Raw genomic sequence first — 24,087 nt, 5'->3', positions numbered from 1 at the left:
CGTCAACAGACTAGTGTCACTCTTGTAATATTCCTACCTCTATGGCGACTCGCCGGCACTTCCGCTCCGGGCTCCACATCCGGGTCGTCCAAAGCTTCCGCTTCGTTCATTCGCCTCCGAGCCGCTCGGGGAGCCTTGGGAGGCGAGACGTGACGTGGGAGGGGGCGCCGCCCGGAGCAGAATCGGAGCTCCCCGCGCCGTGAGGTGAGCGAGGCGCGCGCTTGGCCGTTTACCTGTCGACGTCGTCGGCTGAGGGAGGGAGAGAGGGAGGCGGGTGGCCGGCGGGGGACTTCGCAGGGCCCAGGCGGGGGGCGAGAGGGCCCTCCCGCCCATCGCTGCCCCTCGCCCGGCCGTGTGCTCGGCGCTTACGAGAAGCCGAAGCGACAGGCCTAGCGCTGGGCTCTCTCTCTCTCCCTCCCTCAGGGGCGCAGCGAGGCGCTTTCTCCTGCCTCACAGGTGACGCCCCTCCGCTTTACCCCGCTTGCTCCCCCAGAGGCTCTTAAAGGGCCTCGTCACTGAGGCCTTCGGTTGGAGGCTGAACCGGGGGTGGGGGTGGGAGGCCTCTGCAGCGCATGCGCCCTGCCACTAGGCTTTAGTCCAGTGGTGGGGGCTCTGAGGCTCTCCAGATGTTGCTTGGGGAGGGGTTATTGCTGGTGGGACAGAGAGAGCTGGAGGTAGGCATGGGTTCTCCACCCTTGATGTGGCGTCTGTCTCATTTGCCCTTCTAGTCCAGGTATCTTTTCATGCCCAGGAATGATAATAATTATTATTTATTTACATACATACATACCCCACCCACCTGGCTGCATTTGCCCAACCACTGCCCACTTCTAATCCAAATATGCGTTCATCTCTGATCATATGTTTCCATGGTGGTTGTGTTCTTGTTGCACCTTGGATCAGACAGCGACCCACTAGTGGGTCCTGACACCCGACCCACCACTTGAATCCCAGGGCTCTAGTCCCTCATTTTCTGCCGGCAGTGACTGTCCAGTGTCTGTGACCAAATAGTCTTTTCTCTTTCCGTCTTGCTTTCAGAGGAGGGTAGCTGTCCTAAGCATAGAAGTGAGTCCCACTTGGTTCCATGAGTCTTGCACTTCAGTAAGATTGCAGCCATACAGCAAAACAGCAAGGAATCTTGGTACCTTGGTACCATTTGAAAATTGATTGCATTACTATGTTGGGACATCTTTTCTGGCTGGCGAGCCAGATCATTATCGCCCCACCTCCTGGTAGGCCATATTTGATGGGTGGATCAGTCTTCCCACTTGTCAGTCACCGAGTGTCATTGTGATGTCATGGGATGCAGTGCTTTGAAATCCCAATTCTTGGAACTTCAAAGCGCAGTGCAGCACTGTTTGGAAGCGCTTTTGCTTTCAGACAGTCCCAGCACTCCTGTTTGAGCCTCTGGTTGACTTGCAGCTTATGTTTTCAAATGTTCAGCAACATTTGGTGGTCCACAGGTTTCACTTCCCCTGATTGAAACTTTGGTCTTTGAGCATCTCTGAAATAATGAGTGAGTGCTTGCTGTTTTTCATATGTTTATCTGTGATGATTGTTTTCTCAGACTAGTGATGTAATTGTATATCATGCCTTCCTCAGTAAGTGTGTATAGAGTTGCTGTGTGAACTTTCAGTCTTCCTGTGCTCCATTTCCCAGAGTTTAAATGAAGTAGGTTTGGAGCCTATAGAAATCTAGTCTGGAGCGCATGTTGATATCCATTCCTCATAGTATTGCATCTTACTGCTGCTGTGTTCACTTTATCCTACCTTATTTTTGTGCTTTTCTTTTTCTTCCTTTGCTCAGGTTGTTGAGAATCAAAGAGGCTTAAGTAAATAAAAGGATGAAGCTTTACAGTTTAAGTGTCCTTTACAAAGGAGATCCCAAAGTGCATTTACTGAAAGCTGCCTATGATGTGTCGTCATTTAGCTTTTTCCAGAGATCCAGGTATGTTTCCAATGCCTCAGAATGACTACTGGGGTACTTTCCTCTGATGCTCATCTCTGTCCTCTTCAAGGACTTGAATTTGTACTGCAGTGTCCTCTTTGGCTTTGTTGAATGGAATTCAGGATAGTGAATTCTAATGAAGCCATTCTGGTTTGAGAGTTGGCAAAAAATATGTGCATTTTTTGTTATCTCAACAAAGCTTATGATGTCTAAGCACCTATGATCTTATTTAGAAGGATGTTACTTCTCATTAAGAATTTTACTATTTGTTAAAAAGGTTTGATACTTGTGCCAATCTGAACAGATGTGCTTTGCTCTCAAAATGCTGGCCCTTTCACTTGCAAGTCTAACATAAACAGCTTTGAGTGTGCTCACCTAACCTGTTCAGATGTTCCATTAATGGAGTTTATTGATGTTAAGTGTAGGCCTGGGTGATGTATCAATTGCCCAGGATCAGTATGATGGCTAGATTGCATGATGGCATCGTGGGTGAAATCACCACTGCTCCTGAGTCCTGTTGGCACCAGTTTGTAGAAGGACTCATGAGCCGTGGCAATTCCACCCATGATATCCCTCTGAAACCGCCATCGCCTCTGGCCCTCATACTGCATGAGTCAGAGGTGGTGTGGTCTTGATCAGCTGAGAAGTGGGCAGTTTAAGGAAGCCCACTTTTCAGCTGATCAGACCCCCTGCCTCCAGCTTGTGCCAGTGGGGGCGGAGTGGGAGAAAGAGGGAGCTTGGCCGCCTGAGTGAAGTAGGCGGCAGCATCAAGCAGCCCCACTCCACGAGGCGCTGGGTTGGCTTGCACCCCTAATCCTTGCAGAATGGTGTTGAGGCTGCCTGATGCTGCCGCCGGGCCCAGTGCTCAGCTGCAGCATCAGGAGGCCCCTCTCCCCAAGGCGCTGGGGTGGATTGCACCCTGTGCCTTGCAAAGCTGGGCAAGGCTGCCTGATGCTGCTGCCAAGCACTGGGAGCAGAGTGAGTCCCTCCACTCCCAGTGCTGGGTGGCAGCAACAAGCAGCCCTGGCTTGGCCAGGTTTCAGCATCACCATGTATCCCCAGATTGCAATGTTTGGCTGGTGATACATCGCAATTTTGAAAAGCTGACATTGCCCAGCCCTAGTTAAGTGTATGTACCCAGGTAAATATCATGCCATTAATCTTACAGTGCTTAGAATTCGGCTCTTGAATATTAGATCCATTGCAGTAAAGCTGTATTTTTAATCAGAATTATGTGGAACATGAAATGAGAACTGCTGCAGCAACTCAGAATCCATCTTGTCTCTGCTCATGTATTTCTTTGAGCAAGCTTTTAGTTTTACTACATGGTTTAGGCAGTAGTTATACTTATGGCTCATAGCCAGAGGCTGGGACCAAAATAGTTGACAGCAATGCTTTAGTTGAATGGATACATGCATCTATTGACACTTGCAGTTTTGATGAATTGTAGACTTGGAGGCTGCTTTTGAAAAACTAATGAAACCTTGCACTTTTAGAGTCTGTTTGGAGAACGATTTTAAATAGTAGGTTTTTCCTGTGGTTATTTTCCTATTAACAGATGTGTTGCAGTAAGTTTATTTGCATTGTAGCTGCTAGTAAAGTTACATTCCTCTATGGGATATATATGGCTCTTAAGTAATCCATTTGGTAATCTTGGGGAGCTTTGCTAACTAATATTGAGGCATGTCTCTTTTGTTTTCAGTGTTCAGGAATTTATGACCTTCACAAGTCAGCTGATAGTAGAGCGTTCAGAACCTGGCACCAGAGCTTCTGTAAAGGAGCAAGGTAAGAGTTTACAGAGGTCTGGGTTGTACTAAGACAGCCTTCCCCAACCTGGTATTCTCCAGATATTTTGGACTACATCTCCCATCATGTTGGGACTTGGTGCCATTTACAACTCACAGCATGACTGTGCTGGCTGAGAATTGTAGTCCAGAACAACTGAAGGACATCAGGCTTGGGAAGGCTGTACTAAGAGTTAAGGATGCAAATTTGCAAACTTTCAAAGATACATAGGTTGGAATTGAGGCATTCATCTTTCACGCGATTACTGTTTCTCTAGCAGAAAGAAAACGGTGTGTTGGCTCTGCTGTTCAGGGGAATAAATGTTTTTGCAGTTCTCTTGCTTGAATTATTTTTACCCTCAGACTAAGTTGGTTGGGTTTTAAAGCATAGTTTAAATTCATCTCCTTATAAGCAATGAGCATCTGCAGAGCTGGCCATTGCCATCTAAGTTACAGGATGACATGACATGACTTAATCCTGCTTTGGTGAGGCAGTAAAAATGGACAGCAAGAGACACTTCAGGTTTCCATCTGAATGATGTGCATGCCAAACACACCCCATGGGTGGAGCTACTGTGTACATGGCCACACCTCTACACATTTTTTAAGCGTTTATTAATTTTCCAATTAAAACATCTAATTAACATATCAAATCCAATGAAAATAAAAAACTAAAATAAAAAAGTCAAATTGTCTTCCAAATTGTAATAATTTTTGTTTTGGCTTCCCACGGTCTGAATTCCAAAGCGCTTTCAACACCATAGTCTTGCCTCATCATCATCATCAATGTTTTTCATAATTTCATATCCAATTTTTTCCTCCACGTTTTGACTTTGGTTATGTGATCCTCATTCATGTCAGAAAACAGATACTTTTTTTCTATGGAGTGCAGATTTGTCCCTATATTGTACTTTTTCAGCTGTTTTTGTTTTTTTATCGCACCGCTTCATTTAATTGCATCCAAATTCAGAGTTCTGTCCAGCTCTTTGAGAATTGTTATTTTGGCAGCTCCCAAATCATTAATCATTTTTAATCTTCCATTGTTCAAGCGACTGCCTGGAGGGCTCTACCAAAAAAGCTAATTTTTGGTATAGAAAACCACTGCACATTATATTAGTTTGAGTAATCCTGGACATATTAGTATTTGCTGTTAAGTATTGTGATTCCCGTGAAGCAAATGGTTGTAGCAGGAACTGAGGGGCAGTCCACACTGAATCTCATACACTGAAAGTCATACACTGAATGATGTTTAGCTGAGGAGCTGCAGAAACCTGTCTGACAACCAAGCTGCCTCTCCTTCGTTTCAGGATTACTCCCAGTGGGAGCACAAACTCTGGCCTCTGAGTTGGCTACAATTTTCCTTCATGTGGTCTGATTTACTCTGTCCATCATAGTCAATAAATGGCTGTATAATCTTTAGTGTGTCTTCCACCTCAGTGTGCTGAGATTCCTTCTGGCTTAGTCTTCTTTTGTACTATTCTTGAACTTCTCTTTATAGAGCTTCCATGTACTTAAGCACTGCTTAAAAAAAATAAAATGAAAGACTGTCAAAGTCCAGAACTTATAACACACAAGCCTACTACGTTTTTCAAGCCAGAGCAAACAGCTAGCCCTCCTGGCTGCAGTGAAAGCTTGATGATTAGGTGACAGTACGTGGTGAAATCCCAGAAGCTTGGGCAGGTAAAAAGCAAAGGTTGTAGTGAATACATTTTATCAGTCACTTTTTGGGGTGGGTGGGGAGGCATGGTGCTCCCTAGTTTCAAATGGTTTTATCAAACAGGCCCATTTGAATGCTTGATTTAATAGTTGACACTGCTGATGAATTAGAGGAGGACAAATTATCAACATACACCTCAACAATAATCACTGGCACTAGAGTAGTAAGGACTTGGATTATATTTATGCAGTTCAGTGTCTCAGTGAGTTGTGTACAATATGGTGTCTTCAAGAAAAAAGAAAAATCCAAGCAAATTTTGGCTTGCCACTGTTTACAGCAGTTTATTCTAATAAAGATTTGGAGAATATTGAGATATGTGCTGATAGGGTAAAAACATGGGATAGCTGAAATAGTTTATCAAAAAATCGTAGGATATGAGTTATCTAGGGACCCCATACTTGTCCTTTAAGGATATGTGAAAGATACAGTACTCCCACATGACAGAAATATTATTCCATTTATTGATGGCAGCACCATTAGCTATAGATGGAGAAAGATTAACATGTGCACCCTGTCCCCCGATGAGTAGTGCATGTGAGTAGGGGTATGGCTTTGATGGGCAAGTAAGACTTTTGTTGTCTCTCCTATCAGTTCACACAGAGTTTTAAAAATTTATTACTGGAACAATAAGGTACAGGATGCTTTGCAAAGATGCTTATTATTAGGGGCAATTTGATCAACTGCTGTTTTGTATCATCTTTTCTTTTTCTTACTCTCTTTTTGTCCAACCCTATTTAAGGATATTAACTTTTGTTGCATGGTAATCATTACAGTACTTTGTTTCTATACATCTAAATATGCATACATACATTTATTTACATATATGTATAGATAATTTATCAATACCCTGTTATGAAATAGTGAAGAAGTCTATGTCAGTTACTGTTTCTTATATTTTTCGTTCATTACTTTTTTCTCACGGTTTGAAAAGTTTATTTAGAAAATGGAGGCAGGAGAAGTCTTGGAACTTAGAAGGGCAAACCATCTCTCCTTGGTCTGCATTCCTTTGCCTCTATTTCCCCTGGTTCACGGAAAATGCATTTTTTGTGCAGCACTAGATACCCCAGGGTGTGGCAGCTGTGAAGAAGGCAAATTCCACGTTGGGGATCATTGGAAGGGAGTTGAAAATAAAATTATGAATAAATACCATTATACAAATCAATGGTGTGACCGCACTTGAAATATTGCATGTTGTTCTGGATGCCACACCTCAAAAAACATATTGTAGGGTTGGGAACGGCAACCAGAATGATCATGGGGCTGAAGGATCATGAGTTTTTTGTTTAGAAAAAAGCATGCAGTGTTTATGAAATTTTGCATTGCGTGGAGAAAGCGAACAGAGAAATGTTTTTCTCCTCTCATACTATTAGAACCTGGAGCCACCCAATGAAGCCAAATGTTGGAAGGAAAAGACAAAAGGAAGCACATAATCAAAACTATGAAAGCATTAAAGCATTGGCTACCAAGTTGGATGACTTTTAAAGGGTTTAGACAAAATTATGGAGGATAAGTCTGTCAATGGCTTCTACTCATGATGGCTGTATAATATGTGGTGGAGACAGAATGCCCCCGAATGCCAATTGCTGGCATTCATAAGTGGATAGAATGCGGTTGGACTCATGTCCCTCTTGCGGACTTCCTGTAGGTATCTGGCTATTGTGCGAACAGAGCGCTTGACTGGGTAGACCTTTGATCTGCTCTCAACGATTTGAATTATCCCTTTCTCAAAATTTGAATTATTCCTTTCTCAAGCTTTATTCACAGTGCTACCAATGGGGGTTCTACATTCTCTGTGCTATGAAGCATTTCCCCCCCCCCTGTGCTGTGCGCTATTCAGTGCTACCCAAACACAATTCTTCCTTGTGCTTGGAAGCTGCCTCAGTCCTGCAGTGGGGGAATTCCATTCATTCTTTCAAAGTGAATCTTGACCAAAGACTTGGAGTTGATAAGTTCAACATCTGCATGCTAAAACAGAGATGTCCCCAAATAAATTTGTTATCTATCTAGTATTCAGACACTAAGCAACTTTATTGGGACGAAACATGAGTTGTTCATCTTTCTCTTCACTTCAGAGTATCTCTGCCATGTTTATGTGCGGAATGACGGATTGGCTGGAGTGCTGATTGCAGACAATGAGTATCCATCCCGGGTCTGTTTTACCTTGTTGGATAAGGTAAGTACCAGGTTCAACCAAGATGACCTATGATTCTGCAGTTGAGCTGCAAGAGAGCATAGAATAGAAGTTTTGAAGCTGGACTATGGGCCTTTCCTGTGGTGGCACTTTGGAATGGCCTACCCCCATCCCAAAATAAGGTATGAGCTAAGGCTCTTAAAGTTTCAGCACATGCTAAAGCCTTCTTTATTTACCTTGGGCTTTACTGGTACTTAATGCCTTCTATTATGAGAGTTAATTTTATTTGGACCACTGATTGGATTTTAATATGATGGTGTCCTGTAGTTGTAGTGCAAAATTTTATACCACATTTTCTATGCTGTTGTACGTTACCTGGCAATGCATAATACTCTGCATATAAATATTGCTTGGCTCCATTACAGGTAAAACATTAGTTCAATTGGGGCATCACACCAAAGCATGGTTTTCTCTAACCATAGTTTAGAACTCCAGCCTAGGATTTAGGTCAGGCTTAGGCAAACTCGGCCCTCCAGATGTTTTGGGACTACAGCTGCCATCATCCCTGACCACTGGTCCTGTTAGCTAGGGATGATGGGAGTTGTAGTCCCAAAACATCTGGAGGGCCGAGTTTGCCTATGCCTGATTTAGTCAAAATGACCACCTCCTCACTGCCCTCTCCCTTCCCCAATTCAGCTGAAAACTTTCAGCCCTTCCCTTCCCAAGGTTTGAGCTTCAAATACACAACAGAAAAATCTGTTTAGATATTCTTGTCTTCCTTTTTCCATTTAGGTTTCATAAGTTAACTCCAATCTCCATAGTGCAGCAGCTTTTGGAGGCAGAGGGGTTGCCATATATCTGTGTTTATTGGAAAATATACCTAGCCAATTACAAACCATGGATGGTCAGACCAGACATAAAACTATCTTAGCTTCTTTTCATGATTGGTGTGATACCAGAATAGGGGATTGGCTCTGGGGCCATTTGATGTTCAACTATTTTGTTTATTTTGTTTGTTTAAGGTGAATCATTTGCTTTCTTCCCAGGCAGTTTGAGCCCGGTGAATACAAGGAAGGAGACCTGTTTAGTTTCAGAGATGGGACTACCTTGGATGCACTCAACCTGTGCTCCTTGTTAAGGGCATAAAATCAGAGACTGGTTTTGATTAGTTACTGACCATTGTAAATAAAAATATGCCCTTTTCCCTTATGGGGTATCCAAGAGCCCATATAGAGTCCTTACATAGGTTCCCTATTGGTAGGAGAAAATAACAGAGGCCAACCAGAGAATATTGAGAAGCAAAGCAGCTAGTAAGCTTGATCTTTATTAATCTGTTGCAACAGGGTGCTCCCCTCACCCGCAGGAGAGGAAGAGGACCCCCCAAAATGCCGTGCAAGGGCTTATAAAGACTTTTGAAATTCCCATTCTCTAGATCAAGACCACCCCCAGAAACATTATGCATACATCGCAGAAGGGGTGTAACCTAAGACCACCCCTCAGATACATCCCACCTACATCACAGAAATTTTAATGTTGTTTTTCTCCTGTCACAGTTTATCTCCTGTCTGGCAAGTTACTTGATTGGATTGCCTGGGGAGCCTGACCATTCTTTTGTAGTGGTAAAATACTTATTTCCTGGGCCAGGTCACAGGCTCACACCTTATTCAAACAGACATATCCTTGAGACAGGATTTGTGAGGAAAGAGACAATGGGGAGGCTTTTCCAGTTTAACCTTGCAGAGAAAGGATTTGGTCAGTTTAGGAATCAAAATGGTTCCAGGTTGGTCTTCCTGTGTTGATCTATGTATGTGCAGTTATGAACATTACCATATATCTAAGACCATAACATTCCTATCACACCATAAACTTATTTTGGATCTTGGAACTACTTTGAGTATTTATTAACATTTCCTATTGAGGAAGGTGTGTGTTCCGGTAGTGAACACAGAAACTGGATTTCACTTGTCTGCAACTGGCAATTATGGTATTGGGGAACTTTGAGAATCTTGGTCTAGGTTGCTCTCATGAGTGAGAGGGCAGTTGAATTCTTATTGTCAGTTTGTATTGTAGGTGCTGGATGAATTTTCCAGGCAAGTTAATAGGATAGACTGGCCCTCTGGAACCCCGGCAACAATAAACTACACAGCTTTGGATGGTTACCTTAGTAAATACCAGGTATGACTGAACTGGGCTAGACAATTAAAGCAAAGAAGCTTTAATGTTGTCTGGTGCATGATTTTAACTTGCCTTTCAATGTTTATTTGTTTTAGTACTATTCTGTTTTTGTTTGGGTGTGGGTGTGTTTAGGTGGGGGGAAGCATGTCTTAATTGATCACATGTATTGCATGCTAGCAGCCATAGTCCTAATTGCATGACTTAATCTAGTTTTTACTATGTTATATGAGAAGAGGTTGCTCTCTGGGAAGAGTACAAAGAACTTTTAATATTTCTAGCAGAGGGAAGAAATACTGTTTTATCAAAATCTTCAGTGCCAAAATGTTGACGTTTTTTATTTGGGTCATATATATAGCTTGGCACAGTTGGAAGAATCTACTTTCTGATTATTTCATTAAGGAATTAATGTCCTAATAATGATCTCCAGTTTCTCAGCTATCACCTTCTATAATAATGTGATGTGTTCCTTTTTAAGAATCCTCGTGATGCAGACGCAATGACAAAAGTGCAAGCCGAGCTGGATGAGACCAAAGTCATTCTGGTAAGGGGCAACCTCTTATAGAAATCTTGTGGAATTGGCACATGTTGTGTTAATCCAAGTCTCCTCAACACAGTGCTTCCCAGCTATTGTAGGTCTTCAGGTCCCATCATCCCCGTCCACTGGCCCCGCTGGCTGGAGCTGATGGAAGTTGTAGTCCAATGTCTTGGTGACTTTCTCATGACCACTTAGAAAATGAAGGACAGTACAGAATTTGCTGTACCTTGGTCCCTCAGAGACTACAACAGCATTATTAGGATATGTTGTCCCACAAAGCTGTGAAAGCTATACAAACAAACCCTTAGTTTTCCCCTTTCTTCTTTGAAGGATGCTCTCTTCAGCATTAGTACAGTGTGTGAGTTACTGCACCAGTCTTTTAATCGGGCACTTGTGATTCTGTAAGCTGGTTGAGGAGCCATGAGCTAAGCTGAGAACAGTGATGCAGTCAGATGGAACTAGGTCATGACTACTACTTTAGCTAGGAACACCCTTTGCTTCTGTTTATGATGTCATTAGTATCTGAGTCAATCTCTTATAATGAGCCTAGTGTTTCTTGTGTGGCAGAACAGAATTGTCTTGACTGTCCTGTTTTGCAATCATGCTTTAGTTGCTACCTCCCCCACAATTTAGGGATGTCCTGATTGTGGTGATGAGCAAATGCTTCAGTGTATGGCTGTTTTGAATCCTGATTCCTATTCCCATCTCAAGCAATGTGCCAGAGGCTGGGAGTTAAACTGAGCTTCTAAGATCTCAACAGAATATTAAAGCAGCTAAGAAGGGAACTATTTAACATATATTAAATCTTAAAGCAGTGTTGCTTTCTCAGCTACACTTAGGAAGCAGAGAATTACTTCTCTGGGTTAAATGCTGAAACTTTGAGATGTTGTTTATTTGCAGATTTGTGTAAAAACTTACCAAGCCTAGATAATGATTATGAGCAACTTAAGCCTAAATATTAATGTTCATTAAGTCTTAAGCATCTGAAAACAGAGTCATCTGCTTAAGTGTTGGACAAATTAAAATATAAGTATTGTTCCTGCTACGCTTTTTGAATACAGTTGGCTTCCCCACTCTTCTGAGAACATGCTTAAATAGTTGAATAGCCTCTATTTCTACAGTCAATTAGAAAAAAAAACCCCTCTTGAAGAGTGAGGCAGAATTTTGTTTACATTTTAAAAGTAAGTTGTTAGAATTAGAGTCTGAAGGTGACAATGAAAATACAAAACAAAAAACCACGAACCCAAGAATAAAACATACACCACACTAAAACAATAGATTGCTAACCCAATTGCAATAAAAAAGCAGCAACTGGAATGAGCTCTAAGGATGAGGGAGGTTTGCTGAAAGCAAGCAGTGAGGTCAGCATGTGTGCCTCTCTGAGCAGAGAATACTGAGGAGCAGGGGCCACCACTGAAAAAGCTCCATGTCATCAAGCTCTGCTGATAGAAAAAGAAGGGGACACAAAACAGATTCTTGCCCCAAACATAAAGAAAGAAGACGGCGCAAAAGCTTTTATTTATATGTGTAAGCAGGCATGCACCTTTAAGAATAGTTTTGGTTTAGAATTTACACACCTCTTGGCAGGGGCCAAGGTGAGAGAGGAAGGGACGAATAAATGCTTGTAGCGGTGACAGCAATGGAGTGTTAGTCTGTGTGAGAGCCAGGTGTGTGCAGAGTCCAAGAACCTTGCCTTAAAAACCAACAATACTTTATAAGCACCTTCCAAGCCAGAAAGCAGAATTTCATTTTACAGTGGTGCCCCGCAAGACGAACGCCTCGCAAGACGGAAAACCCGCTAGACGAAAGGGTTTTCCGTTTTGCAGGCGCTTCGCAAAACGAATTTGCCTATGGGGTTGCTTCGCAAGACGAAAAAATCTTGCGAGTCCCCGCGGGTTTTTTTCGCTCCCCCCCTTTCCCTAAGCCGCCTATCAGCTGTTCCGCTGAAAAACCCGCTTAACAGCTGATCAGGGAAAGCCGCTAGACCGCTGTAGCGCTAGTCAATGGGCTTGCTTCGCAAGACGAAAAAATCGCTAGACGACAAGAATCGCGGAACGGATTCTTTTCGTCTTGCGAGGCACCACTGTATTACTATTTTATAATACGAAGGGGTGGGGAGTTCTGTGACCGTGGCTCTGCCAATTCTTAAACTTGCTCTCTGCTGCAGTTTGAGCAGCTGGGCTTGCAATAATTATTGACCGCGCGCAGCCTCCATCTTTCAGCTTTGTCTTTTCTCACTTAGCACAATACCATGGAGTCTTTGTTAGAAAGAGGAGAGAAGCTGGATGACTTGGTGTCCAAATCAGAAGTTCTTGGAACTCAGTCAAAAGCCTTCTACAAAACTGTAAGTATATTGTGGCCAGAGGCCCAACTATCTTGTCTCACTGACTTCTCCTCTGTCTTTCCAGCAGAGTGTTCATGGGTGGTATGTTCTTAGAGCCAAGTGTTGTGAGACACCTACCATGTAATTCCTGGGGGGAATTGGCAGGGTGTGAAGTAATTCTCATATCTCTTGCTAGTCCTGGATCTGTGAAAAGCTCTTGTGGATTGTGATGTTTAGGACTCTAGCAACAGATTCTCTTGAGTAAAGTATAATTCTCCTTGCAGATCCACACAGCTGGATCATTGTAATAGGCTGCCATACACTTAGGAAGAGGGAGGTTTGGCTTCCATTAACATGCTAGATAATTGATAATGATCTATTCTCTATTGATAATAATTGGGCTTGCTCTTTTCTCTATCTTAAAAAAATAAAATGTGGTTTCAGATGTCTCTCCCTTCCACAATGTGGTGATCAAATTCAGAATTTCCTGCAATAATTTCATTTATTTCATAAAAATAATGACAACCATCCAACAGTTCTCTAAGTGGGGGAAAGGGAAAGAGTGGGCAGCAAATGAGTGTTTTTGTCTGAGAATCATGGCTTTCTTGTACAGGTATTTGCATTGGAAATGGAACCTGGTCTATCATGAACAGTTAGATTATATTATCTGCCTAGCTGGAGATGAAATGGAAAGAGCCCTTAAATACAGGAAATTTAGGTGGGGGGTGGAACTAACAAGATTTTTCTTGTTGAAAAAGTTTGCGAATTGCAAATGGAAACATGAAATAAAAATCATCCTGACCTAAATGACAATTACTGCATGCCTCAGACATCTTGATATTGGTTTGGCCCACATAAGCACTTGGCTTCCTCTGGCTTGTAGCCAGTGCTAGTCCTATTCATAACAGACCCATTGAAATAAACAGACATAAGTTACTCACGTCAATTGATTTCAGTGGGTCTCCTTGGATTAGGACTAACATTGGATGCAGCCCTCTGGCCCTATTCTTAGGTATCTTTTCCTTGGTACAGGTATTGTGAGGAGCCTACCCTGCAGCTCCTTCCCATGCCAGCCTTTTCCCTTCTGGAACATCTCTCCTCCCCACTCCAGAGACAGGAGCTATCATGGTCCTTAGGGATTTCATTTCTATCTCTCTCCAGAATTCCTTTCCTGGTTTCTGAGTGTTTGTACTTAGGAAATCAGGACAGATTAATAAACCAGCCACATCCCTCCCTTAATAACCAGACATAGATGAGGTTTTGGGAATCCCCATGCATGTGATTCTGGGGGGCCGCAATATGGTGGTGGTGGTCACTTTTTAAGCCCTAAACTGCTTGGGACCCAGGCACGTTATGGACCACTTCCTACCACATCGGGAGAAGCCCTCTTGACTGACTCCCACCCACCCTCAAGCGGATGGAGACTGGGGAGGATGCTTTCTTGCTTGAGGCCTTCCAGGTGTGCTCTTGCCTTCTTTGGATTATAATTGTTGAGGTTTTTTTATTATATATGAACCTCTCTGGACATTTTTTTAAAAACTGAAGGGTGGAATATAGTAAGTATTCTTGACAGATAAAATGCATAAACTAAGCTGATACTGACACAAGGAGATTCTGTACAAGGAGGCTTCTGAGGATTTGACTTGCTAAAACCTTTTAAGTGGGAATCTCTCAATGTGTGTGTGTCCTTTTTTCAAAACCATCTCTTAAGGCCCGCAAGCAGAACTCGTGCTGTGAGATCATGTGACCCCTTCGGCTGGAACCTGCCACCTGCTCTGGACTTCATTCGCATTCAGGGCTCCAGGACACAGCAGTGAAAAGACGCACTCCTACGACTTTCCATGGCACTCCTTATTTCCGGATATAGCCACCTCAGCCAGGCTGGATGCACTGAAAAAGGATATGATGTTGTGGTTCATGAATTTAAAACAATCTTTTTTTTCTCCTCTTGAAAAAAGGCATCTTGGGCCTCAAGATGCTTGTACTATGAGGCTGAGGATAGACACTGACTTTTTCCCATTGGTACCAAATGGGCTCCCTGATCTAGCAGTCTGGTGGATAGCCGCCATGTGGGGCTTTCTGCCCTGCTTCTTTCTGAAACCTGCAAGCAGATGTGGACTCACTATGTATCTGTTGCTGTATGTTTACGTAACACTAAGAAAACAGTCTGACCACCTGACGGTTGCAAGCCAGGACCAAGACTTGGCTTGTCAGTCTCAACACTGCATCTAGTGGTGACGATGAGTTTCTCAGTGTGCTAAAATGTCCCGCGGTAGTTGTGGAAGCAAGGCAGGACTGCAGCCCGTTCAGCAGAGGAGCTCCAAGGGACTGAGCAAAGAAGTTCCCAGGGTGAGCTTGGGCTTGAGAATCTGCTTGGAATTATTTCCTTTTACTCAACCTGGGAGAGTCTTTTGATCTTGTGACTACATTTGCCAAGGAGATAAGCAGCAGCTCATTTTCGTTCCCAACACTTAACTGCCACTTGTCAAACAAAAATGTTTAAGGAGGCTTGTTATGGCATCACAAACTGGAAATCTGTCTCATCTCAGAGCTTATTTGGAGAGGGCTTATCCATGGCACTGGTCAGTTTTCTGGTCAGTGGCTTCTGTTGCTTTTGCAATGCTTCTCCATATAATGTGGAAAAGCTGTTTTCACAGTCAGCAGCTCCCTTTCACTGGCAGTGTGTTGTGTTATGGCTGCTGTTAGGCAGTGCCCCTGCCATGGTATTAAACCAGCCCTTGTTAATGGCATTGTGCCATTGCCCAGAAGTCCCACCTGCTGCTTTGCACAAGGAGCTGTGCCAGAGTTCTGTAGTTTGACCTGTCCTATATTGGGTGTAAAGTGTTTTAGCCGCTGAAGTTGTGCGTCTTGGTGTCTTGTAATGTTCTTGGCTGGACCTACATCCTCCCCACTGGAGAGTTTGTCCCTGCTGGCTAGTTTTGTTTAAATACCAGAAAACGTTGATAATAATCTCTTGTCTTTTCTATCAGTGGTGCCTGAGCTCTTAGGCCCATTCTGTCTTGGGAGGCAGGGATGCTATTCTGCAATTGGAGTTCCACCCTCATCTTGCCTTTTCTGTACCTCAACTGTGGTGGGTGTGTCTGCACACAGGTGAGAAGAAGCATCACTTAAAAAAAAAAAAGCCTTAGAGAAGGAGCTGTGAGAATAGCAGCTTTGGTGTCAACAGGACGGAACTGCTACGTTGTGCTGTTGTACATCAGTGAGATCCTGGGAGGGTGTATATGTCTGGGACAGCGACAAACAGCTATCTTCTGATCTAGGTCTCGTGGTAACTGAAGTGACATCACTGCCATAACGCTTCCCTCTTTTCCGGAGAGGCATATGGACGGTTATGGGATGGAGGTCTTCCTTGCTCCCATTACTGTGCAACAAGCTGTAGCAAAGGGGGCGAATGCCACTAGGGCAGAGCCGAGGCTTATCGACAAGGACCATGAGCATGAGTGCAATTCGTGACTTGCAATCTGTTCACTTTTTTGTGCTTTTGTGACATATTTGACTGTGCCGCTTCCTCATGGGCAACAGCAACGTCAACTTTCAAATCCATTTTTGCAATGTATTTATTACTTGATAAGAAAGCCTACACCAGGCCCAGGGCAGGGGTGAAATGGGCCAAGTGAGAGACCCAGGGTTTTACTCAGTTTTTGTTATCATAGTTGACCTGCGTTGGCTTGGTGGTGAATGTTTTGGGACAGTTTATGTCTGCATTTACTTGCTCTCTGCAGCCGAGCCCCTCGCACACCTTGGCCAATCACAAACTTGAATCGACATTATTATGCAGGCTGCCTTGGCAGAACCAGTGCAGCACCCCGCTTGGTGCCAGTGTATCACCAGCCTTAATTTCTTTTTTCTTCTTCCTCGGATCTCTGCTATCTGAGGCCTTTCTTTTCTGTAAAGCCCATTTTTTTGTTAATGGTCTTCTGGGCTTGATCTTAACGAGTTCTCTCCTAACAAGAGGCCGGATAGTGAGCCACAGTGATTTCCATTCCACCTTGCTTTGGGAGAGAACAACTGTTCCCGTTTGTCATTTTTTTAAACTGAAAATTAACTTCAGAAACTGACCCCGAGAAGTAAAACAGCAAGGCTAATTTGTAAAGTGTTTTGCCCCTTAGGCTCATGTGCTCACACCTCTCTACCTGTCCTCTTTCTAATGTGGAAGCTTTTACTAAAGATTGTATTTTAATAAATATGGCCTAACTTCTGTATGTACTGGTTAATGGATTATACCTACATGGATAAAGTTATCACTTGATGGTTCAAAAATGGCTTGTCTCATATCATCCATGCAAGAATGAATGACGGTCCTCAAACTGTTGAATTGCTCGTGTGGAACCTGTAGCCTTTCTGATGGTAGTGGACTACAACTCCCATCATCCCAGACAAATTGGCCCTATTGGCCAAGGCTGTTAGGAGTGGGAGTCCCACATGGGGTGAGCCACAGGCTCCCATCCCTGGCTCTGGAATTATATGCAGGAACCAGATACAGCATCTACCACTATATGGTAGGGTGTCAATGCCTGATATTACAGATTTACCTCATTCTTGCCAGATCCTCCTGGGCCTTCCTGTGTGATTAGTTGACCGGTTTAGATTTGCAGGGGGCTGTTCAGCTTTGGGCTATGTAGACCAATCCCTTGGAATACTTGAGTTGCTTTTTCTTCAGGATACTGATCTATTTTTCTGTTCCCAGTGCTTCTTAATTGAGACAGCAGAAGTATAAGTTGTAGGAGCCTCCTGTCTCTGCCTTAGACTTGCACATTCGTGTCAGTTATTACAGTTGGGCAAAGAAGTCTAAAAGGGCATTTCAGTTGTAAAACTAGAAAATAGGGGAGAAATACATTGAGCCCCAGTCCGTTGCTCTGACATGAGTGTCATCATTCTGTTTGCAGGTTTGTGCCTGTAATTTAACATTGTGTCATCAGCAATTCTTAGGACAGATATTCCTATAACTATAAAAAGAACACCCCAAGGAGAAACACAAAAGAGGGAAATATATTGGTCAGTAAAGGTGACATGGGGTGGGAATGTGCTTCGAATCATCTCTGTGGCATGGTAAGGGCAGTACATTATATTAGAGCAGGTGCTTGCCCACAGGATCCCACCCTCGTTCCTCCCCTTGCTGAAATGAGACTTGATAGAGGCGTTCTGTTTTAGCCAATATAATATACTGCCATGTGTGCTTGGTTTGGTGTGGGGTTTCTCCAGTTCATCTCCAAAGGTGTCCAAGGGGCCCCAAAGTTTGGAGACTGCTACATTACATTGGAGACTGCTTTTAAATAGTCAGCTTCTCAGTCTGACCTAGCAATGGGGATTGCGCTACTAGTGCCTTGGCACTAATGGTCCTTGCCCCTCCATCTCCAGAATTCAAGTGTTACCTTGTACAATATGTGCGGTTTCTCTTTGAGAGGCGAGAAAGAAGATTCTGAAGATTCTCTCTTCTCATGAAGGCGAAGGCACCCAGTTTTTCTGTGGAGCAGTTTCTTTCCATTGCTCCCAAGATTAATCCCGCTCCTGTGCCTCTCTACCTGGGTCTGTTGTCAAGGTACACAATGCAGTAACCAAGCAGGTCTGAGTCTGAACTGTACCTGAATGGGAGACCACCTGGGAACATTATGTATGCTGCTTTGACCACATGGGAGGAAACATATTTACGTGCTACTACAAATGAATTGGATGCTCTAATCTTTAATCCTGTTCAGTGGGCTTTCTTTGTGCCAAACTCTGTTTCCAGGTGGTGTAAAGACATTTGGCGGTGGAGTGGGCTTGAATGAGCAGCTCAGGAACATGATAATGAGACAAAGTTGCACCAGTTGTTTTGTCCCTTTTTGTGGTTTTTTTTTATTTGCAGTTTCCCGAGACAAAACAAAGTCGGAATCATTTTTACACTTACAAGGCTCAGAAAGAAAAGACAGTGAAATGGCAAGAAAAAGAAAGGGAGAGTTTTAAGTCAGAAAGAGGAAAAGATCCACCAGCATTCATGGGACAGACTAACAGCTCAGCTTTGCTTTTAGTTCTCATAGATATAGATATATATAGATTTTTTTTTCTCTTTAAAGGTCATGCAAAAGAAAATACAACCCCCCCTCCCCCAATCCAAAAATACCCCCAGCAACGCACTTAGTTCCATAGTAAACAAGGTGAACACCAAAGGGGAGGCGGCCCCGGTACATTAATGTTTTAATAATGAAACACCTGTTTCAACATGCGGCTTGTAATTTTTTTTTTCATATACATGGATGTAGAGACACTTCTCATTTGTCTTCCACAGAAACCGTACAAGCATTCTAGTACGTCCCCATATTTGAATTCTCGCTTTCCTTGCATGTTTAATCCAGTACCCACCTCCCTGTTTCCAACCCCTCCCCTGGAAAAGAAATGCAGAAATAAAGGTGCTCTGAGAGAAAGGCAATTCAGCCAGAATGTGTTGGCTCTAAATGTTATCTCCTCCCTGGTTTATGCTGGATGTTCCTGTCTTGGAAGCACTATCTCCTCAGGTGGGTATGCAAAGGTGGGGGATGAAGATGAGCCACCATAAGCTTAGATTGCGAATATGAATTTGGAAGAGAAACACATTTTTGACCTAAACCCTAGTAGTCTGCATTCTGTTCTTAGCATCCCCTGCCCTGGGCAGAGAGGACACAACTGGGTTGGGGAGGGGAAGATGCAAGGGGACATCGTCTCCTAAGCCTCATCTAGAAATAGGAGCATCATTTAACACTTCCTGCACTCTTGAGCTCCTCTGAACTCTTCTCTGGTCGGTAGGGTGGTGCAGTGCAAAGCCCAGTCCTGAGACGGCAGGAGTAAGAGATCTAAACCTCTTAATATAAAGTGCTTTCAATGCTGTGTCAGTGCTGGTGGGATAGCCTCCCCCACCCCCCACCGCTGCCCATTCCCTCTTCTCCCCCCCCCCTCTCCCCCCCTTCAATTCTCCCACCCCTGCCCAGTCATTCTGTCTTGGTCCAGTTGCCCTTACATTCAATAGCCATGCGAAGTCCTGCATGAAGCGATGGGGATGGCCTTGTAGGAGGGCCTGGACAAAGGCCACACTCGAATGCCATAGAAGTTCTCGCCACCCAAGACAGAATCCACTGCATTTCTAAGTCGCTGAGGAGTTCTCCACTCCCTCCTACCTCTTAGCAATGGAATGAATCAATGATCCTTGCTTCACTACTTCATAATCATAGCAGAGATATCCTGGAAGACATCTAAGTCTATCAACTGTACAAGGCAACCTGGGCCCTCGATAGCAGTACTATATAGGACTGTGTCTATTGATCTCAAGCAGCTTGTCAGATTTGGCCTAGTAGGTCCAGAGGGATCAAGAAACAAATGTGCAAAGACAGTTCATTACATAAAAGGTTTGCATGACCTTTGTCTAACCACTGAACCACAGCCTAGCCACAAGGCACTATGCTTTAAACACCTCCTTATTTCCAAGTGAAGATTATGGCTCCTTGCCCTTACAACTGAAGCTTGCAGCGCCTTATGTGCAACTGTTTATTAGGCTCTGAATCCTGCACTCAAGGTGTTTTCTATCAGTATGTGCAAAATTGCAAAGGCCAGCAGGGGGACATTCCTGCCATCATGCTGTCCGAGATCTCTTTTGAGGACTTTTAAAAACAAGTTTGCTTATTCTGGAAAGCTCTGAGATGATTCTGCATTGCATGCACATCGCACGGTTCGCGCCTTCCACAGACGTTTACTTTCTTAAGAATGTCTGAAAACAGGCATGCAATAGGTGGCATTCTCTTAAAGTGCATATCATTTTCTTTGCTGAGAAAACTAGGTGTGCCATAGTTTGTTCTTTCCTTTTGGGGATGCAGATTACGTATGGACTGAACACAGCAATAGAATAGAGAATTAAGTTTTGTGCTAACGAGAGGTACTGACTCTACAACATTTAGATCAGTGAAACGTGCCAAGCATAGATATGAATAATAAGAAGGGAGGTGCTGAAAATTTAAACTGAGAGTGGTACAGAGTGGTACCCTAGAGATTAAACAGAGTGGTATTTTGTGGCAGGAGGGCGGGGATGCTAAGCGTCATCCTCCCAGGTATTAGGCAGGTTTCATTGAACTTGGTACTTTCAACTTTTGTATACCACCCATGATCAGTCAGGTGCAGTAAGGTCATCAGAAAAGTTGGGATGCAAGCATAAAATAAGCACAGCTGAGCATTGTAGAAATGGCACAAATCCAACCCCTTGGAACATGCACATGGACTAGCAATAGGCTCTGACCCCCAAGTACTGTTTGCTAGAGGTGATTGCAAGCTTCACCACACAATCCTAGCTCTACTAGTGTTTTCTACAGAATTGCAAACCTCAGCTTCCCTTTCCAGGGGCAAACAGCCTTCTACCATAGAAATGTTTGCATCTTATGCATTTTTTTTCTGCAGTCTACAAAAAAATACTTATTTTCCTTATCCAACAGGCTGTAGTTCCAATAGCTCACTGCCAGCTGGGTAAAACACAGAATTTTTATTAAGCTCACAGCTACTTGCCAAGTACTGAGGTGTGGAACTCGAGTTCCTCCTAAATGTAACCTGAAATTATATCTACAGTGCAGAGCAGCGCCAACGAGGTCTTGTATTCTAAAGGGTTTAAATGTCTCATCCTAGGCTCCTGTACCTTTTAACAGTCATGTAGAAGAGGCATGTGTACCTTGCATGACACACTACACCTGTTGAAAATCCCTTCATCTACACAACTGTGGAAAGAAACCGAAACCCCATCTTCTTTTGCACGTGGCAACCCTATTTGATCTTCCTTCCCGCGGTGTGTGCAATTAAGCCAGCTTCAACACATGAGCCACTGTGACTCCAGATGTCATGAAGGAGGGCTTTGACTTATGCAGAGCTCTGCATATTGCACTGGGCTCCAAGTGGAATGCACAGCAAAACCCTCTTGCAGGCTCTGGCATGTTTATCCATAGAAATTGAAAGCACAGAGAAATGCATTCTACAACAAGTCATCTATATTCCATTATCTACCATCGCAAAGGACAGGTTCAAATTACACCAGCACGCTGTCAGGTGAATAAAACTGAGGAAGGGTAATTGGGCACGAACTGCGCTTAAGTGGCAGTTTATGTGGAATGAAAATATAGACCAGCCCAGATTTCTCAATTTGTATGCCATGCATCAGTTTTCAGTACTCCATTCAAGAAAAGATTGATCAGCCAACACCAGAAGTGTATTGGAGGTCTTCTCAATCTACAACCTTTAGATACAAAGTGAGGCCAAGCTTGCTGGTACATTTGAAACTGTTTACACACACAAAAGGAGAAGCTTGCTTTTCTTAAAAGTTGCTTACATTTTCTCTCTGTTTTTAGCAACCGACTAGTTGCTGGTGTGTGCATGGAGTTATCAGAGCAGAGGATGATTTGATGGCTAGAGGTGGCACAGGGCATTCATAGCACTCCCTTAGCGCCCCCTGGTGATCACTTCCATCTAAAGAACAAGCAGGGCTGCTTCATAGTGAAAAAATATACTGGTTCAGATGCAACAGGAAACCATGACTTCCTGTTAATGAGAATGTATTGTGGCAAGCCTCATGCTCATACTCTCCTCCTCAGGGAACTGTGGTTTCTTCTGAGGCTAGATGAAACCAGAATCAAACTATGGTTCGGTTTCCTATTTTTAAAAAATCTAGCCAGTTAGAATCAACCAGGATCCCCAAGTTGGGACATAACAACAGCAACAACAGACATAGTGGGTTCAAAAGGAAACCTAGCAGCTGTCACACTCCTCTTGAGTACAGGGGGGAGGGAGCATAAGCCCCCAAGTCTCACTGCCGTGCAACTGCATAATGGAAATCACCGAGTTCCCATGTTGTCTAAACCAGGTCACTGTGCAATACACGCCAAGGACGTCCTGCAGTGTTGCAGAAAGTGCTGAGCCCTTCCCCTTGTGCCACACACAATTAACTTCTCAGTATCCTGTGCAACAGAGCCTTGGTATCCTGGCATTCACTCCTTGGCCTTGCTGTGCAACTATCATGAGATATCAGCCCCGACAATTCTGTTAATAGCAAGATTCTTCCACTTCTTTGTATAGTTCTTTTTGACCCTGGCTACGTGCTGTTGACCTAACTCCTTTGCTCCTAAGCAATGTTAAGATATAGCAGTTCCTTATTAAGGAGAGGATCCTGAAACCCATTTCACAGGGGACTTCACTTAAAATGAGCAGAGTTTTCCTGACCCTTCTGGGAAGGGGTTTTAGGTGTGGAACTTTACTGTTTATTCATTTGAAAGCCAGATTGAAGTGGGGAGATAAAATGCAGCAATCTGATAAAATGATGTATCAGTAAAAAGTATTATATAGTCCCATGTATGAGAAAGCTATAGGCTCAAAGTGAAGTGCACAGGACATTACTGTTGAATTAAGTGCTGTGCAGCCTTTTCTTTTAAATTGAAGTGTACAGTTCTTAATTTTGTTGAGTTCAGCTTGAGGTTCACAACTGCATGCATCGTCAGCATATTAAGTTGATTTGTGAATGTGGACTCCAGCTGAATTGGAAACACAGGTTTGATGGTCAAGTAGACGCAAAGGTGGTGTAATATGAATGAGAATACATTTTTGAGGGCCCAGCCAGATATTATGGAGTGCTGTGGTGCAACCACCAACCCACCGTTCTGTGTGAGGTGCTAATAACATCTACTTAGAGAAAGGCATAGCATCATCTCGGTGTTTCCAAGCCCTTGACAAACAGTAACCAGTGAAATGGAATCAGGAGAGGAAGAACACTCTGGCCTAGTTAGATGCTACTGGAAAGATTTGTGGAGAAGACACAAATTGGTCATCTGTAGTTTGGTGTCTTTGAGAGTGCCGGATGGAAGGTGATTTAGATATGCCTGATAATTGAGCACTTCTTTTATTCTTGCCGTGACACTTTGAAAGACACGCTGCAGGAAGCTTTCAGCAGTAATGCGCCTGCATTAAGGTTTCTTCTAGCAGGAAGACTGGCTCCTTTGCATGAGAGGACTACCCCATTCATTGCCAAAGTAGCAATCTTCTTGTTGCAAACTGTGGTTGAAAGAGGAATTTGCAGTCCTTGGCTTAACATTGGCTCCTCTGCCAAGTAAAACATGGATATGGTCTCGGTGGTGGAGCCAACAGACTGCTTGATGAGGAAGCTTTTCCAAAGAAAATTGTCTGACATTGACTCAAGAATAATCTATCAGGTGTAGGATGGTAATAATGGAAGACTAATTTGTGGTGACCTGCTTGTCCCAAAGCTCTTCAGAGCTTCTAACTACTGCATCTCTTTATAAAGAGTCCACTAAAACACCTTTTGTGCCCATACAGAGATTATCTGCATGTAGGAATCAAAAGAAAGCTAACAATGTTAACAATGTTGTTAACAATGATATTTACGAGATGTGATTCCTAAGCACTAAAATTGGATTAATTAACCTCATTTTACCACCACCTCACAATTATATACCCAATAGTTTA

At 43.5% G+C, this 24,087-nt stretch overlaps 2 protein-coding genes across 8 annotated transcripts in view; one reads left to right on the top strand and one right to left on the bottom strand.

Moving 5' to 3' along the window:
* GCK (glucokinase) overlaps positions 1-138 on the bottom strand; it is a 48,701-nt gene extending 48,563 nt beyond the window's left edge. For 2 of the 4 annotated variants that reach the window (XM_083480595.1, XM_083480596.1), the window contains exon 1: positions 38-128. Coding sequence is in view for 1 of the 4 variants with exons in the window: in XM_083480597.1 (XP_083336723.1) it covers positions 38-79 (42 nt within the window). In the remaining 3 variants the exon portion in view is untranslated. Of the gene's footprint in view, positions 1-37 lie in introns of all 4 variants that reach the window. The other 2 variants (XM_083480594.1, XM_083480597.1) reach the window with 2 other exon arrangements.
* YKT6 (YKT6 v-SNARE homolog) lies at positions 69-16,893 on the top strand. 4 transcript variants are annotated; one of them, XM_083480777.1, is made up of 9 exons: positions 258-456; positions 1,039-1,516; positions 1,807-1,947; positions 3,650-3,732; positions 7,521-7,621; positions 9,650-9,754; positions 10,230-10,295; positions 12,532-12,633; positions 14,324-16,893. In XM_083480777.1, exons 3-9 carry the CDS (start codon positions 1,844-1,846, stop codon positions 14,357-14,359), a joined length of 597 nt encoding a protein of 198 aa, XP_083336903.1. In that variant the 5' UTR covers positions 258-456; positions 1,039-1,516; positions 1,807-1,843; the 3' UTR covers positions 14,360-16,893. The 4 variants fall into 4 exon arrangements, with proteins under 4 accessions (XP_083336900.1, XP_083336901.1, XP_083336902.1 ...); XM_083480774.1 differs by lacking the exons at positions 258-456; positions 1,039-1,516 and adding an exon at positions 69-204; XM_083480775.1 differs by lacking the exon at positions 1,039-1,516 and having other exon boundaries at positions 207-456.
* Positions 16,894-24,087: the final 7,194 nt, after the last annotated feature.

The sequence above is a fragment of the Podarcis liolepis genome, assembly GCF_965112155.1.
Source record: "Podarcis liolepis genome assembly, chromosome: 16".
NCBI lineage: Eukaryota > Metazoa > Chordata > Lepidosauria > Squamata > Lacertidae > Podarcis > Podarcis liolepis.
Note: the sequence above shows the minus strand (reverse complement) of the source record. Positions and strands in the feature narration are given on the sequence as shown.